At 34.6% G+C, this 16,986-nt stretch overlaps 1 protein-coding gene across 1 annotated transcript in view; it reads left to right on the top strand.

Annotated features, from left to right (window-relative positions):
* The window catches only part of LOC145677017 (thrombospondin type-1 domain-containing protein 4-like), a 926,207-nt gene that overhangs the window by 582,591 nt on the left and 326,630 nt on the right, over positions 1 to 16,986 (top strand). The window contains exon 6 of the mRNA XM_081747728.1: positions 319 to 452. Coding sequence (XP_081603854.1) covers positions 319 to 452 — 134 coding nt within the window. The remainder of the gene's footprint in view (positions 1 to 318; positions 453 to 16,986) is intronic.

The following is a 16,986-nucleotide window of genomic DNA, read 5'->3' as shown; positions in this document are numbered from 1 at the left end:
TACACTAGAGTAGTTTCTGGTTTTAAGCCTCTCCGTGAGGAAGATAATACGGAAAATAAATGTATATTACATTAAGATACGTATACAAAAATCACAGATGTCCTGTAAGGATATGAAATTGTGTCCTTCAACTCCCCCTTAATGAAATTCTGCGTACGATACTACTAAAACATAAGTTGATTCCTAATTTATGTAATTGAATCCTATAATATTATTTTGGAGAAATAATGATAAAATGTAACATTAAATTGATAATTTATATGACTATTGTTGACTTCTACAATATAGTTATCACTACCTAGGTTTCTTTTATTTCAGCGCCGAATAAATGCGAATTAAATTGTCGGGCGGTAGGATTTCGTTTCTACGCGACGTTAAATAAAACTGTGATCGATGGCACACCATGTCAGAGCAATAATCCAGATATGATCTGTGTTAGTGGGCTGTGTAAGGTAAGTGGATAAATATTGTTCTTGCTTTCAGATGAATTCTCTTTTATGTTTCCTTACATAAGTGTGCTTGCATTTTCATGTCCCGTAGGTTCGAAGTGCTACCGCATAGATTATTCGAGTGTTACGATCTCGTCCATTGAAGGACATGATTACTCGTATGTAACATTTTGCATAATTCAGCTGATACAAAATCCTGAAATCTTATTAGATAAATTAAATATGTTTTTAATTGTACATTCCAAAAGTATAAAATAAGTATATTGTTTAAAATAAGTTTATAGAATACTAAATAGTTGGACTAACTATGACTGACTATTACTTAGGTGGTGCTTCTAACTTTTCTCGAAGAACCATGTCATCCTTAATTTTCCACGATTTTTCGACGGCGTCCCAAATCAGAAAGTGAGTATAAGTAAGATATATATATATATATATATATATATATATATATATATATATATATATATATATATATATATATATACCCTTTTTGGCCGATATTTATGTATTAAGAGTTTCGTGTAACAAATCTCCTTTTACCTTGCCAGGGAGAAAAAATTAAGGAACTACAGTAGACTCTCTGTTTAGCGATCATCACGGGACAGAGCTCTGATCGGATAACGAAAGAAGTCGATTAAAAGGAATAGCACCTAAACTATATAGCATTTTTGTAATGATTAACAAAAGGCTTACAATATTTTATGTAATTCAATAAATTTAAATTAATAAAATCAAAAGTTTCGACCACAAGCTGGTCCAGCGACATTCAGTTGAATGAAATACTGTAAACTGACACTAGAGTATCACACAAAGCACACACTTATTTACGGTGTATGTGAATTGAGAAGACAATTTTGTACTACAACAGAATTACTGTCCTAAACATTCTTCCAAGCTATGCAGTAGTTATCTGTAATGTAAAGAAGACACTTACGTTACCAACAAAAAGAATAGTTTCCACAATCATCTGATTCGTTTCCCCCACAAGCTCTTGTAAATGAACTTGACAGAACAGTCCGTAAATAGATGCCAACGAATATTGAAGATCTTTGGAAGATCCTTCATATCTGCTGGAATAAACTTTTCATAGCTACTGGAGTCGCATAGGTTTGCAAAAGTTGGATAAATTAATCAAACAAATGCCTGGAATTTGTACAGCTCTTATCAAAACTAAAGGTCGGCATTTCATTGAACTTGAACATACTTAATAAATTTATCTGTAGAAACGGGACCATATGTTTTAAGTTATTTATATGAGCAATGATGTTTATTTTACGGAACGAGTCCAACAAACTAGGTTTTGTAAGTATAAATGTATTTTTTGAGGGTCGAAATGGATTCTGAAAGATCAATAGTATACATAGGCTTTTGATAATGACTGTATATTTCGGTCTATAAATTTTTCTAAATGGTACAATATACAATGTAAACGACAAGTGAGGTCCATTTCGATTTCCTTGTGGAGTTTTCCGTTATTAATATATTATAACTTTAATATTCTCATGAAGCTTTCATCGGGACAGTTGCGTTAACGTATGTGTTGTTCACAAAGAATTATTGTACCATTTCTTCAAAAATACCTAAGAGACCCGAATTCTGTAATGAAAAGCGTTTATGGTCCATGTTAAATTCACACTAGCTGTATTCACTCCTGCTCCGTCTTAAGCCATAGCGTTGGTTGGATTGTGCGTTGGAGCAATGTCCTATCTAGTGATCTCGCCTGTTTTATAATTAACTCACTTTCGTCAATGCTATATAATTCGTGTGATGATTCGTCTTAATAGAATATTCCTATTGATGGGGAAAACAATTGTCATTTGTTTAAGCGTATGCAATCATTGTTTGCTCTGAAGGGAAGACTTTTATGAACTTCAAATAAGAAAGTGCATCTCGTTGTTGAGGGATGATGTCATCAATATAAAAGAAATTGGTATTCGCCATTCTTGAGCGCTTTCTTTTTTTATATAGTTCAATGCACTCCATTGAGTGGATGACAATATTTTTCTTTTATTTACTCCCGTTTTAATTTCCGGTCTCAAGGAGTCTTATAGTAATTACGTGGAAAAATGAAATTGATAATTTACAGTGTTTTCCTGTTATACACGGTCAGGAAATAAGGAGCATTTTGAGGTTCAAAAAAAAAAAAAAAAAAAAAAAAAAAAAAAAAGACAGAGAGAGAGAGAGAGTGTAAGAGAAATGAAAATGTGCGCGTAGTACCTTTTCGTCAAAATTTAATGGTGTGCAATATAGTCAGTATTCCTTGTCTGTATACTTTGTGCAAAAGTGCAAGTTCTGGATGACTGGCCATTCTATGTGTACAGGCTTGACTGGCACATATTCAACAAATGAGAACCAAATAATAATTTTAGACTTTCAGGATTCCTCAGGTTGACATCTTTTAGAAGTGTGTATGTGTAAATAGAATGTGTTTCATGTACTAAGTACATGAAACTGCTTTCTTGTTTGAATACTAGGAACTAATTTCCTCATTACATGCCAATGTCTGACATAAGCATGTCTTTACTCAAAATATCACTAACAACATGCTGCTTTTCATATCTCAAAATACCACATTAAACTTCTTTCGTTACCGTGAACTTCATGACAAATAACTAATTCACCATTTTTTTCCTGTAAGTTTTACGTACCGGTACTTTTTCATATTTATGGACCTCTCTCCGGCACTTAATCCACAACCTTTAGGGGAATTAAAATATCGAACTCGAGAAGAATGTTTTTTGATCTTTCCTTATATATAGCTATATGCATCCAACTCAGCTGGATTCATTATGGGTAGGAATCCCAAGTTTCTAGACTAAAAACTCGGGATATTCTACAAAAAATTGCAGTATATTAATAATTACGTATTCACTTATTGCTGATATATCAGAAATGATTAAATAATAGGTCAATAGTCACCAATAGTGACTGACAAAGAGTATATTAGTCCTATCGGTTCAGTATCCATGATTAATAAAAGTGGCATTTTTTAAATATTGCACGAATGACATTAACTTATGTTTTGGAGGGACATTTGAAGTTTCGAACATTTTTTTTGGCGGGAGAAGGTCAGATTGTGTAAATCCGGGACTGTCCTTATTAAACCGAAGCGTCTAGGAGTAGCTACTAATTACGACTTAAATCGGATCAAATTAGAATTAATAGTTCCGGTTGATCCTAAATGGCGCCTATATTAAGGTATTTTTCATCAATGGTCACATCTGACGCACTTAGGAATTTTCTCCATGATCTTACATGACGTGGCTGCAAAACACATTACGTAGTGTGAAACAAATCCTATTTCTGTGCAAGAACTCGGTTTGATTTACGTTGTTTCGTTAATCCATGTATAGGTATGTTTAAAAAGAGTAAATCGGCATTGATTCACCCATCAACAGATTGGAACTACTCAGCACAGAACCTTGAAATTTTGTAGAAATTTTCTTCTTGCACCCTAGGTTGTAGACAAGACGAAATTTTTGCGAAATAAATATCCTAATGGGGGAAGAGGATAGAGGACTTGAATTATTCTTTGCCTTTCGCCAGATCTGCAAAGCTATTAGGCATAGAAGTATGAAATTTTGTATACTTGTAAATATTCTTCTCGCATCCTAATCTGTAGATAAGACGGGGATCATGACATCAAAATTCCAAAGGCACTGTAAAATTAATTCTTTAAAAAACTGCTATGAAAATACATCAGTATTTCGATCAACAAAATACAGTTCCTAGGTGTTCTCTGTTCCCAGGTGTGTGTGTGTGTGTGAGTGAGTGTGTGTAGAGAGAGAGAGAGAGAGGTAAAAAAGGAACATTATATTAAAACTAAACTGAAACATGTTTATGAATTAACTTTGTGGTCATATGATGCTCACAGCATGATATGTAACTAAAAACCTTTAGAACAAGGTCGAGGACAGGTTTTGTAAGTTTCTAAGTCCAAGACTATAGTAAGAAAAACAATATCGACAAAGAAAAGTGATTAGTTTACGTTAACGAAAGAGCTTAAAGAAGAAGAAGAAAAAAGATCAACATAACAATAAGAATAGAAATAAAAAGAATGTTTAAAAAACCGAAAGTGACGAACGGAGGTCAAAGGTCTTCAGTGTAAATTTATTATTTGGACATAAAACAGTCAAGAACATGCGTATTAATTAATTTCTAATTGAAACATAGTCTTCTTTTGCGTCTTCTATTACCGGTCGAGAACAGCCTTTTGTGGTTTCTGTAATTACAGGTGAAATGATGTAGTGCAGGCATTTTGTTTTAATAGTGTGTTACGAAGGGTACCGAGACAGAAACTGACAAATTATCTGTAGATATTATTATGTATTATTTATTTATTAACATTTTTAACTATAATATTAAGATAAAATATATGCTATATTAAGTACATTATTAAAAAGATGAGGTAGAGAAACACACTAAAGAGATTTGCAATCATTCTTCAGTATTTCCCAGCGTAAACTCTACAGCAAAATTGCTATATGATTCAGTAGACTATGTGTTTCTATCCGCAGAGAAAAAGGTTGCTTTTTCTTGTATTTTTCGGAGATACCTATAGATATAGATAGATAAATAAATCTGACCCTTTTAAAACACATGGTTTACTTCTGAGATTCCCTGGTTCGATCCCAGGGCATGGGTGTTTGGTGAACAATATCGTGTCCCTGCATTCTCTCATGATTTTCCGTTTCCTCTCACATCGTCATTCCACTAATTATTTCATAATAATTCATTTTCATTAAGCATCTGTTTGCTTTAGCCTAAAGGACATAATCATGGAACGTAAAACTTACTCCCCCTCAAAAACTACATTTTCCTAATTACATCTTTTCAAAGGTCAAGGAGTATTTTCCTCAGACAATATTCTATTGTTCTGCAAATTAATTCTATTTATAAATACGTAATGTGACAGTATTACAACATTTTTTTAAACCATTAAATAAGGAAGAAACGAATGGATATCTAATTCTGGCGTTATTAGTTTATGGTCAGTAGCAGCATCAGAAGTTTTGGAGTCCTGATTCCACCTCAACGAAACCGAATATTTAGCCACTGATAATAATTCTTCATTTACAGCATGTAGTATACACACTTTCTCAAATTCCTCGATAGTATATTCTCAGCTCGTTGGGAAAACAGTTTCGCGTAATCTGTATATAGCCCTGGAATGGCCGATATGAGTAATAAAAATTTTAGTATTTGGTGTTATTGTAAATAATATATATATATATATATATATATATATATATATATATATATATATATATATATATATATATATATATATATATATATATATATATATATATATATCGCTAGTAAAGGAGAAAATAAAATAGTGATTCGTTTAAAGAAAATGAAATTAAAAAGTTGAATTTCCCGTTTCTGACCTGTATCTATGACATAAATAAATAAAAACTCGGTTCAAGATTTCGAGTGTCAATTAAGATGTCCTTAGGTGAAATGGTTCAGATATAAGCTGCACGTATCATTCTTTCAGTACACCAATTTCCAGATGCTACATTTTGAGAAAGAAAAGAATTACTTGTACCGATGATGACACGGGTGAACCGAAAGTTACATATCACATTTTTTTCTCTCTCTGAGTATTAACAAACAAAACATTTTATAATCACGTTGGAAAGAAAAGTTCTGTATTTCTTGCACAGCCATATGCATTTTACTTTACAGGCTAAATTATATTTGCACCTAAATAAATGGAAAATGTGCTGCAGAACAGAAGGAGTCCGCGGGTCAGAAAAATGTGTTGTAAATTGGGCCTACGGACCTCCAGGTGTCAGCGTATCCCAGTTTGAGTACACTTATGTACTCGGACTACATAGATAGATAATTCTTTCGGGACTAGAGATGGATTCTGATATTTGCAACTCTGGAAGTGATGGATTAATTAACTCTTCGAAGAGAATTTTCCCGAAACCATTTTTGCTTGCAGATTACTTGATTAGAATATTCAAAATGTACGGAAATCCATCTTAGTTAGTTAGTTAGATTTGAGTTTAGCGTCCCGTTCAGCAGCGAGGCTATACAAGACGTGGACCTAAAGCTTATCGTGGGACCAGAATCATATGAGCTCCTGCAGGGAATTTAACCTAGGTCTCCAATGCCAAAGGCGCACACGCTATCAACACATGCACGAGGGAGCTTGACATCTATATTAATTTATGGCTAATCGATAGCATTGTGTGTAGGGATCATGAGATATGTGTGAATACTTCGAAATCATGAATTTTGAGGTTTTCTGTTTGCTCTCTATTTCAAGATTTTTTACTTTTATGTTGCTCGAAAGTGTAGAAATAATCCCACCTTATTTGCTAGAAAATCAAAAGAATATAAAGTATTTGTATAGACAAAAAATATTAATGTACAGCACATGAAGTTTGCACATTACTAATATATAATTATAATTGAATTTAACAATAAAAGTAATATCGGTGACATCTGTTCTGATTGTTGTCAGAAGATCTTTCCTTGGTAACGCTCGAATTTTTTCTCTTTTTTTTTTTTTTTAAAGCTTTGTTCGGTAATAAACTTGGCATTCTAGTAGGCAGTGTTGCCAGATCTACTGATTTTGCAGGAGATCTCCTGCTTTTTCTACGTTCTACTGATCTACTGCGAAAGAAGATGAAAAGTTAACTATCTCCTGCTTTTTACCTTATTTCGAGAAGTTGAAAAAATATATTATTAATAATACTGAATTTTCAATGTTTCCTCACATAAAAAGACGAAATTTCTCTGTTATAATTATAAAGCTCTATAGAACATATAGTATAGAGCTTTACTGTATATAATATGAATCCAAAGAATACAACTGTACATTATCTTCTATATGCATTATGGTTAGCGTTTTTATGACTTTCTGTAAGATTTAAAAATAAGTGTTGTTTAGATTGGGACTTGGGTTGGAAGAGCGGCTTAGATCGTTTCTCCGCGATCGTCAGCAAGAAATCGTCTTACGCCACGGTCATGTATGACTGCACCATGTAGCTACGTTATCGCTACGTGCATGAAAAGACATTTTCCCATTCCACTTTGCTCTTTCCCTACGTTTTACTTCACACATGTGTGTATCAAACAATATTAATATAAATCGGGACTTTTCCCTTTTATTTGCTCAACGTAGTTCATTGGAAATGAATTCTGGACTGCTTGTCTTGACTACTGCCCCCTTAATAATGGCAAATGTTATTATCCCCCCCCCCCCGGATTCACATTCAAACACCACCACTGTATGTGTCTACTGCTTTCTCCTGTTTTTTATCTTCGAATCTCCTGCTTTTCCAACTGACTCGTCTGGCAACACTGCTAGTAGGGAAGATAATAGAAGCAGAAATAGCGTAGTATTGTTCTGAGGCGTCCCCAATTCCGTGCTTCTCCATGGTGCGATGCAGTTGACAAATGTCGTTTGACAGTTAACATGTTCATTCTCTTGGTTCTTTGCTAATGGTTTATGATAAGATCCGTGAACGATGTTGCTGTTGTATTCTTGAAACCATCATAACATCACGACGACTAATGCGCTGACAAGAGAAGATTCCACACGGTTGTTTGTTTGTTTTGTTAAGAGTTGCTATTCCCATGCATGGTAATCAGAAGGTAAGTGAGTCTAAGGTGGATAAAACGGGGAGGAAATGAAGAAGAGGAACATCTGGGTTATATATTTAGTAAGTTATCTGTGACCAGGAATAAGAAGTGATGGCACCGCGAAAGCGAAACAGAATCTAGATAAGAAATCATTTAAATGCTACTGCCCGTTTGTTGCTTTGCTGTTGTATAACATACTTCTTTGTCACACCCCTTTAGATCTTTGTACAAAATGTTCTGCTTGAGCAGTGTAAGATTTTTTTGAGACAAATTTCTCACGAACGGCAAAAAAATTTCCCTTTTTCAGTGAAATTTTCCGTAATTTGTTGTGTTCTTACACAATAGTTTAAAAAGATAACTTTCGTTATATAGAGTAGACCAGTAACGTACGCAAGAATTTATTTCGGGGCGTCCAAACTCAATATGAGGTATTTTAGATTAAAATTCCTAAAATTGTCCCTAAAATTAGGTTAAATTTACACAAAAGTCTAAATTTCGGGTGTGGGTCCGGATTCCCAGGACCCATCCCTTGCGTACGTCCCTGAAGTAGACCAATAGTAACCTTACATTCACCGGGTTAGTAGGCATTCACTCTAATATACATTTACATGCATTTATTAGAATCATATTTGTTCAATACTATTTATGTATATTCATTTAACAATTCACTATTTTTAAAACATCGTTCAAAATCGTAAGTTCTTAAATTAAGCTCCTTGAACAAATAACCACGATGTTGAGTTTCCCGTTAAACCTTAATCAATCAATGAATCAAATTAAACTCCTTCAACATTGCAACATGCATCGAATCTTTCCGTAACGCTACAACACATAGTACGATACGAAACCTTGTGTGGGGATTTCTCTCGTAAACCTTGTTCTTCACTACACCCTCTAAAAAGAAATCCATTGGTGTAAGGTCAGATGAACGTGGTGGCCATTCGATGTTGCTCCTACTTCCGAACAACGCTGTAGGAAGGCTTGGTTATTGTACTTTCTTACTGCTGAAACACAGTGGGGGAGTGCTCTTTCTTGCTGAAAGAACAGTTCAGCGCAGTTAGCTCTAGTGGCATTACCAAGCCACGAAGCATTTCTATTTTTCTTTATAAGTGAATTGTTAAACGTACTCCATAGTCTGTTACATTTTCAGCTTAAGAGTTCACAGTGCCTTTTTACAAAAAGATTTTACGAATACTCATTCGTTTATACATTTTGAAGTGTAACTTCTTCTCTTTTTTTTTTTTTTCATTGGGAGGGAGGTATTTGTGTTCAATATTCATATTCATTTGTACTAGTTTCGATACTATTTAGATTTTGGAATTGCTAATATTTAATTCTGTTCTTCATCAACTAAAGATACACACAAATCAGTTATCTTTAGAGGCATTCAAGAATATACATTTGTGAGGAATATACAGTATATATAATCGTGAAAAACAAGAGGTTATCAGGAAACAAAATTTATAGCAATAATGAATTACCGTGGTTCTAAAATTAGAGAAACATTCAGCTTTCTAAAGAATTTAGAACAGGAAAAGATATCGTCGGCGGCAATTCAAAACCTGCTATGTGCATTTTGCAGGAGAAGCGAAAAACAGTATCCTGGTTAGCTTTTTGGCTTTATAAAAGTGATGTTATAAGTAATATTTGATGCTGCACGTAACTTGATACCTTTTCAAGTAACTTGAGAAGGTACCAGTTACGTGCAGCATCAAATATTACTTATAACATCACTTTTATAAAGCGAAAAATCTAACCAGGATACTATTTTTCGCTTCTCCTGCAAAATGCACATAGCAGGTTTTGAATTGCCGCCGACGATATATAAAAAGTGTGAGCGTTAAATTCAATATTGGAAAATTGCTTTAAATATTTTGGGAAAAGCGAATAGCAACAAAGTAGATACAGAGGGAAGATTGCATAGAACAGTAAAATAATAACACAACGCATGTACATTTAATTAAATGTGTTAAATCCTTCTCTATTTTCGAATTGTAACTTCGAAGTGGCATGCTTTCCTTTGCTCTTTAAAAGTGTAGCATCAACCGCCATTACAAGTTACTTTTAGACTTCCGAACTATCTTATGCGTATGTATGGGAAGTGTTACAGGACTGTTATGTTCATATGGATAAGTTATGGACAAAAAAACAGAAATAGTAAGAAAGGAAATGCGAGAAAAGTTGTTGGAAATACCCGGTTTTCAATCTAAGCCGATGGATTCTTTTTTCCAATCACACCAACCTTTTGGGTTCCACACAGGTTAAGGCTCCCAATATGAAATGAACAAGCAGTGTTTCCAGTTCAGTAGGCTCTACGAACGGAATAGAAGGGCTCGCGAAAACATTACGAATAACATATACATTCTTACGTGAAGGAACCTGGAACACATTGATCGTTTTCGAATAATGCTGCATTGTTGTTATGGTGAGGACCCAAGGAAAAATAGTTTGCCAAATTGGCAACGTTGATTTTTCATGTAACATAGGGCGTCTTACCAGTGTAGAACCCAAACGGCTGGTGCGATTGTAGATTATTCCACATGCTTAGTTTCAAAATCGCCTTTTTCCAAAAACTTTTCTGCTTTTTCCTTTCTTCGTAACTTTTGCTACTCATAACGAAGTCGGGCTATGGCCCCAGACTTTTGATACATCCGTATATATATATATATATATATATATATATATATATATATATATATATATATATATATATATATACAGGATGTTAATGAACTATACCGACAAACTGTAAGATCTGATTCCTCACATCAAAATAAGAGAAAAAGTTTATATGGACCTATGGCGCTTAGTTTCAGAACTATGGCCGTCCAAAATCGCGAAAAAGTTTAATTTCAAGGACTATTTTTCGAATTCCAGAAACTGTGGATGGTGGCCCTTATCAGCGTAAAGGAAGCCACACATACACAATCCAAAAGTGCATATTTCGTCAATTCTCAATAGGTTTACACAGTATTTCCTACAGGGTGTAATTCTCAGATACGCTCTTAATAGAATTTTTAGGTATACTTTGATTTCAAGGATTGTCCAAAGTAGGCAGGAAGTAAGCCTTGACAGCAATGAACATCCAATGCCTCGGAGGGAAGTCGGAAGTGTTAGGAACCGGCAGCTCCATGCTTTTCTGTGTTCGGAATAACGTGTGATGCGATGTATTTCGTCACGGCATATTTCACGTTTTCCTCATTTATAAGCGTGAAAGAAAACATTGCAGCATGCATTTTCCCGAGTACGAGAGACCGTGCTGCTGACGATCCCTTAACACTTTCGACATCGCGCCAAAGGATTCCATGTTCACTGTTATCAAGGCTTATCATTTGCCTATTTTGGACCAATCATAAAGTCAGAGCATATCTCAAAATTCGGTTGATGGCATGTTCGGAAATTTCACCCTGCATGGAATACGCTGTACATCCATTGAACATTAATGAAATATGCATTTTTGGTTTGCATATGCGTGACTTTATGCTCATGAAGACCATCATCCACAGTTTCTCGAATTGGAAATAGGACCTCTTGAAATTTGGCTTTTTCGCGATTTTGGGACAGCCCAAGCTCTGAAACTATGCACTTTTCCCCACAGGACCATATGAAGTTTTTCTCTTTTTTTGAAGTAAGGAATCACTTCCTACAGTTTGTCGGTATAGTTCATTAACACTCTGTATATACATTGTTCTCCATTGAGAAAACCGGCAAGACATACTCGTAGTAAGGAGGAAAAAGCTTCTTGTCATAGGTTCAGCGTTCCGAGTAGCTGTTCTACCACAAACTGATCAAACTAGAAATCTGAAATTCCTTCTTTCACTACTGTTAGACATAAAGAAAAATTGTAGGTAATAGATATCGAGAAGCGTTTTTTTTTTTTTTTTATGTGGATTTGCTATGAAATGAATAGATTCTGTTCCCAACTTCATCTTTCTAGAAAAAAAATGGAAGCTATGCAAATCACTACAACTTCTGTTTTCAATTCTGATCCCCGTAGAGCAAAAATTCTATGCCGTGTCTCAAAAATAGGTTCCATCTATGTTCATATTGATCTATTGAAACCGTAAATAACAGATCTACCACTTCCAGTATCAATATTAAATTCCCATAGTTTGAAAGTCTACCGTAGTTTCACTATGTGGAACGCAGTTCACTTTAAAAAAAGAAATAAATAAATAGATTATCTACACTAGAAGAGAAAAAAAAGTCAGATGTATTTTAACGGCGTTGCCGCGTAACCTGTAATATTATGTAGGAAACATTTAAATTTACGGAAATGTAATCAACTCTTAAGAGTACTCGTATCTATTAGTTGTTAACTTTTCTTTTATGGTTAGTATAATAGTAGCAGAGCAAGTTAAGGTTGCTAAAGAATGTCTTGAGACCAAACTTAATATTCTTTTCGCCTCTGAAACGATAGTAGGGAAGACCAGAGTTGTTTGCGACAAAACGAAAATAATTTGTTTCGTAAACCAAAATTTTACTCAGCTTCGGCAAAGCTTTGATTTGATCTTTTTAATGACAAATTTGTTCCCTACCTCCCAAATTTGTCCCATCCAAAAATCTCACAGACGTAACTCTCGCCCTAAAACCCACCTGTGGAGTATCCTGGCTTCGATGGACACAATCGTTGTTTTGAAAGGCCGCGGTGGCTCAGTGGTAGAGCGTTCACCTCGTGCTAGGGGTCCCGGGTTCGATCTCAGCCCCCGCCAAGTGAACTTTGTGGTGGAGAAACACCGTGTGCGTGGGTTTTCTCGGGGTTCTCCCGTTTCCTCCCACTTTCTTCATTCCACCATTTCTTTCATTACTCATCATCACCGTCTCCTTTAGCCTAACCGGCATAACCGTGGGACGTAAAACTCAAAGATTTCATTTCATTTTCATTTCAATCGTTGTTTTACTAGTTCGTTCCAAAATGAAATCCATACCAAAATTCGACTGCAAGCGCGCACGGAACTAGTGTGGTTATCCCTAGAGTATGTTATATTTGTCTGTGTTTGTTGATTTTTATTCAATCTATTTTGGAATCTTAAAATATACAAAATTATACGATGTACACGATATTCAGTTCTAAACATTAAGAAAAAGAAAGGAATGAATAGTGATTGAACAATATTGATAATATTATGATGAACGAAATGATTATTGATGAACGAATAATTTGAACAATATTATGAGTAAAGCCCGGATTTCCATGCACAAACAAACCCCAAAATATGCATACAAATATTTAACATATGCACTGAAATATACACTAAGAAAATAAAATGTCAGTTTCTCACAAAAAATATCTTATCTTAATGATCTCTGTTGCAATGAACTATTAACATTTTCCTTAGGTTTTATTCTGCTGTGTTTATCAGTAAGAAACGTTTTGTAGGTCTAAAAGTTTCTTTCTACATCAGCAGAAGTCCGTGGTGTATTTGAAAAAAACACCATATGTCTTCCTATGTTACGTTCTCTTCCAATTCCATGTTTTCACCAGTCAGTACATTTGCAAGGCACAGATTGTTTTGTACCCGGGACTTTTTTGCCTAATACTTTGCAAAGTTTATCTGACGCTATTTTCGCAACACCGTGAGTTCTTCCACTGAGCAGTCTGCGATAATTCGCCCAACGAGGAGAGTGAATGTTGCAAAGAATTCTTACGGGATTCCAACTGTCTGATAATTTCAGGTATTCTCGAGAAGTGGTTGTGTACTTAATTTTGTTCTCAATGTCACTTGTAGAGAAACATTTTTGAGACACATAAATAGCGGCTGCATCATCGGGACTTAGTGAGCCTATAATTGTCTTCACTTGACTTAATTTATCTTCGTAATACGGCACAGCTTCTAGCCACGAGCTCCACTGGTTAAGAAGGTACTGGAACATTTTTCGCAACTTCGCAAAAGACACGTACGCGCGATGAATCTTTCACAAATACTTGCTTTACATTTGATACAAACGCGTCTACTGCTAGATATTAGCATCTGATTGTTTCTGCTACGCAATGAAGACCGTGTGCAGGACAAGTCAGGTGGACTAATTTAGGGTAGGATACAACACTGTCTTCTATTATTCTATACAACATTTTATTCTACATCTGCGTTTACAAAATGAGTCAGTTCACTTTAAATATAACCTGCTTTCTTTAAATATAACCTACTTTTAAATATGCTAGTATGCAGCAATAAAATTCGGAAATATGCAGTATCTTACGAAGTTTACGAAATATGCATGCACATTGAAATTCACTCAAAATATGCATTTATATGCACCAACACATACGTGTCAAACGAATCCTTGCAAGTCCGTCGAAAAGAAAACATTTTCCATACGTTTCTACATGTTATTATAAACATGCATTTTGCATATAAATCCGGGCTGTAATTATGAGGTTCAAGTTTTCAATATAAATATACATACTGTAAGCACAATGAAATCATTCTAATTTGACCAGCTATGGTTTCAACCAGGGTGGAAAAATTATTTTTGTTTATTTTTTTTTTTTTAAATTTAAATAGTTTATTGGATTTAAATCACATCTTTCTCCTTGTATAGTACAAGTCGCGAACTGAAGAAAAAATATTAGGAATTAGTATTAAATGTTAATTACGTCATTTACGTGAAACCTATTTCAATCCCAATGTTTCTTAAGTATTAAAGAAAAAAGTACAGCAACGTTTATCAACATAGCACTTTTTTTTTTTTTTTTTTTTTTTTTTACAAAAGTTATTAATATTTGGCAGGGTGGTCCGTTACTAGTTTACTGCACGAACTACGTATAAAATACACAAGTTTTGTCTAAAGTTACGTAAAATGTATAAAATTTTTAAGTTGGGAAGGAAATCGAACGCCCCTAAATACTCCCCTATTATCTGGAAACAAACAAACAGACGTACACACACACAAGAATTTTCGTCTTAAATATCGAATGGCGATTTTCCCGATGGAGCAATGGTTAGACTCATCGCCTTGTATCAAGAGGGTTCTGAGTTCGAAGCCTGGTGAGTACTAAAGTGGTTAGAAATTTACATTAAACTATAGAACTAGCAGTGTTGAATTCAGACTTTATAGTCAGTGGGTCACTAATAAGGTTCTAGGGGGCTCGAATACTTTACTTCATACACGCACATACCTTAACTTATGTAACTTACTCAGGGAGGTAACACCAAAACCAAAGGAAGATCTTTGTCCCTCTGAGATATGGCCGAATGCAACTATGATCCCTAGTCCCTATATTAGGACATCTTCACCCGATGGAAAGCAGTGGCAAAGACAAACCACCAAGCTTCACCTTGTCCAGGAGCTTTGGACAGGACACCAATCATAATTATGTCGAAAGGAAACTTAATTATTGAAGTAGCCTAAAACTAACACAATTGAACATAAAACAAGTGAGAAGCAAACCCAAATTTATTTACTTTCTTCAGTGATCTAATACATATAAAATACATAAATTTCGCCTAAAGCTACGTAAAATATACAAAATTATCAATTTTTGGAAAGGGGATCGGACCCCCCAAATACGCCCATTATCTGGAAACAAACACACAAAAGAATTATCGGCTTACATGTGGAATGGTGATTTTCCTGGTGGAATAGTTAACGATTTACAGACTCTATATTACGAAGAGAAGAAAGTAGGATTGCCCCCTTACTAATATTCTTAATATTAGGAAATATATGTAGAGGTAATATAACACGATCAAAGTATCAGCAAATTAAGTTAAGTACCGAAGCCAAAACAGAAATTTGTAACATAAATAAAACTAAATGAAAAAGTAAAAATATACGAAATTTTATAGAGCATTTTTTTTTTTACATACATTTTAAATTAAGTACAAAATATATTACACTAGGGACTTAGGCAGATATTTTAGAAGCCTAGCATGTAAGTTGACCTAGACTTCAGTCAGGTATGATTGAATTGCTCTAAAATTTCTTAGTTATACAACCTGGCTATTTTACAACTATATTTTTGCTTCTTATGATTATTATCTTCCATAATCGAAATAAACGCACACACACACACACAAGAAATTTTGTCTTGAATGTCGAATGGCGATTTCCTCGGCGAAGCGATGGTTAAGTTTATCTTGATCACCTTGTATCAAGAAGGTTCCAATTTCGAACCCTCATGGGTACTAAAGTGGTTAAACTATAAGTCCCTAGCAGTGTTGAATTCAGACCTTATAGTCAGTGAGGCACTAATAATGTTCAAGGAGGGTTCGAACATCGTTAATTCATACACACACCTTAACTTACGTAACTTTTTATGCAACTCACGAAGGCGACACCAGAAGAGTAAAGGGATTTCACTTATTTTTACTTCAAATTAATTTATTTCAGAATTTGATTTAAGGCAATGATTTTTATTTTTTAAAAATCAGGTGATTTAAATCTTGATTAAAATCGTGATTTAAATCCTACTGATTTAAATCAATCCATCCTGGTTTCACCTGATATTATTCAACTTATGAAGTAATAATACCACAACACCGTGTGCGTGGGTTTTCTCGGGGTTTTCCCGTATCCTTCCACTTTCTTCATTCCACCATTTCATTCATTACTCATCATCACCGTCTCCTTTAGCCTAGCCGGCATAACCGTTGGACGTAAAACTCGAAAATTTCATTTCATTTTCATTTCACAACACTATTTTAACAGTTACAAATATATGGCGAAATGACGTCAACATGTTTTGCTGTATTATTCGTTGATTGATTGATTGAGGTTTAGTGGGGACGTCAGCATCGAGGTCCGGTCCCCGTTCCTCGATCCCCGTCCGTTCCCGTCACGATCAACTCGACTGCAGTAGAAAAAAATTGAACGTTAAAAACGAACAGATCAAAATATAAGAAACAAAAAACTGCTGCAAAAACATAAAAACCTGAAAGAACAGATTAAAATAATAGGTGATAATAATAAATATATAATAACAATG

Source organism: Thermobia domestica, chromosome 2, assembly GCF_964235325.1.
Source record: "Thermobia domestica chromosome 2, izTheDome1.hap1.1, whole genome shotgun sequence".
In the NCBI taxonomy this organism is placed as follows: Eukaryota; Metazoa; Arthropoda; class Insecta; order Zygentoma; family Lepismatidae; genus Thermobia; species Thermobia domestica.
This window is presented reverse-complemented; position numbering and strand designations above follow the sequence as displayed.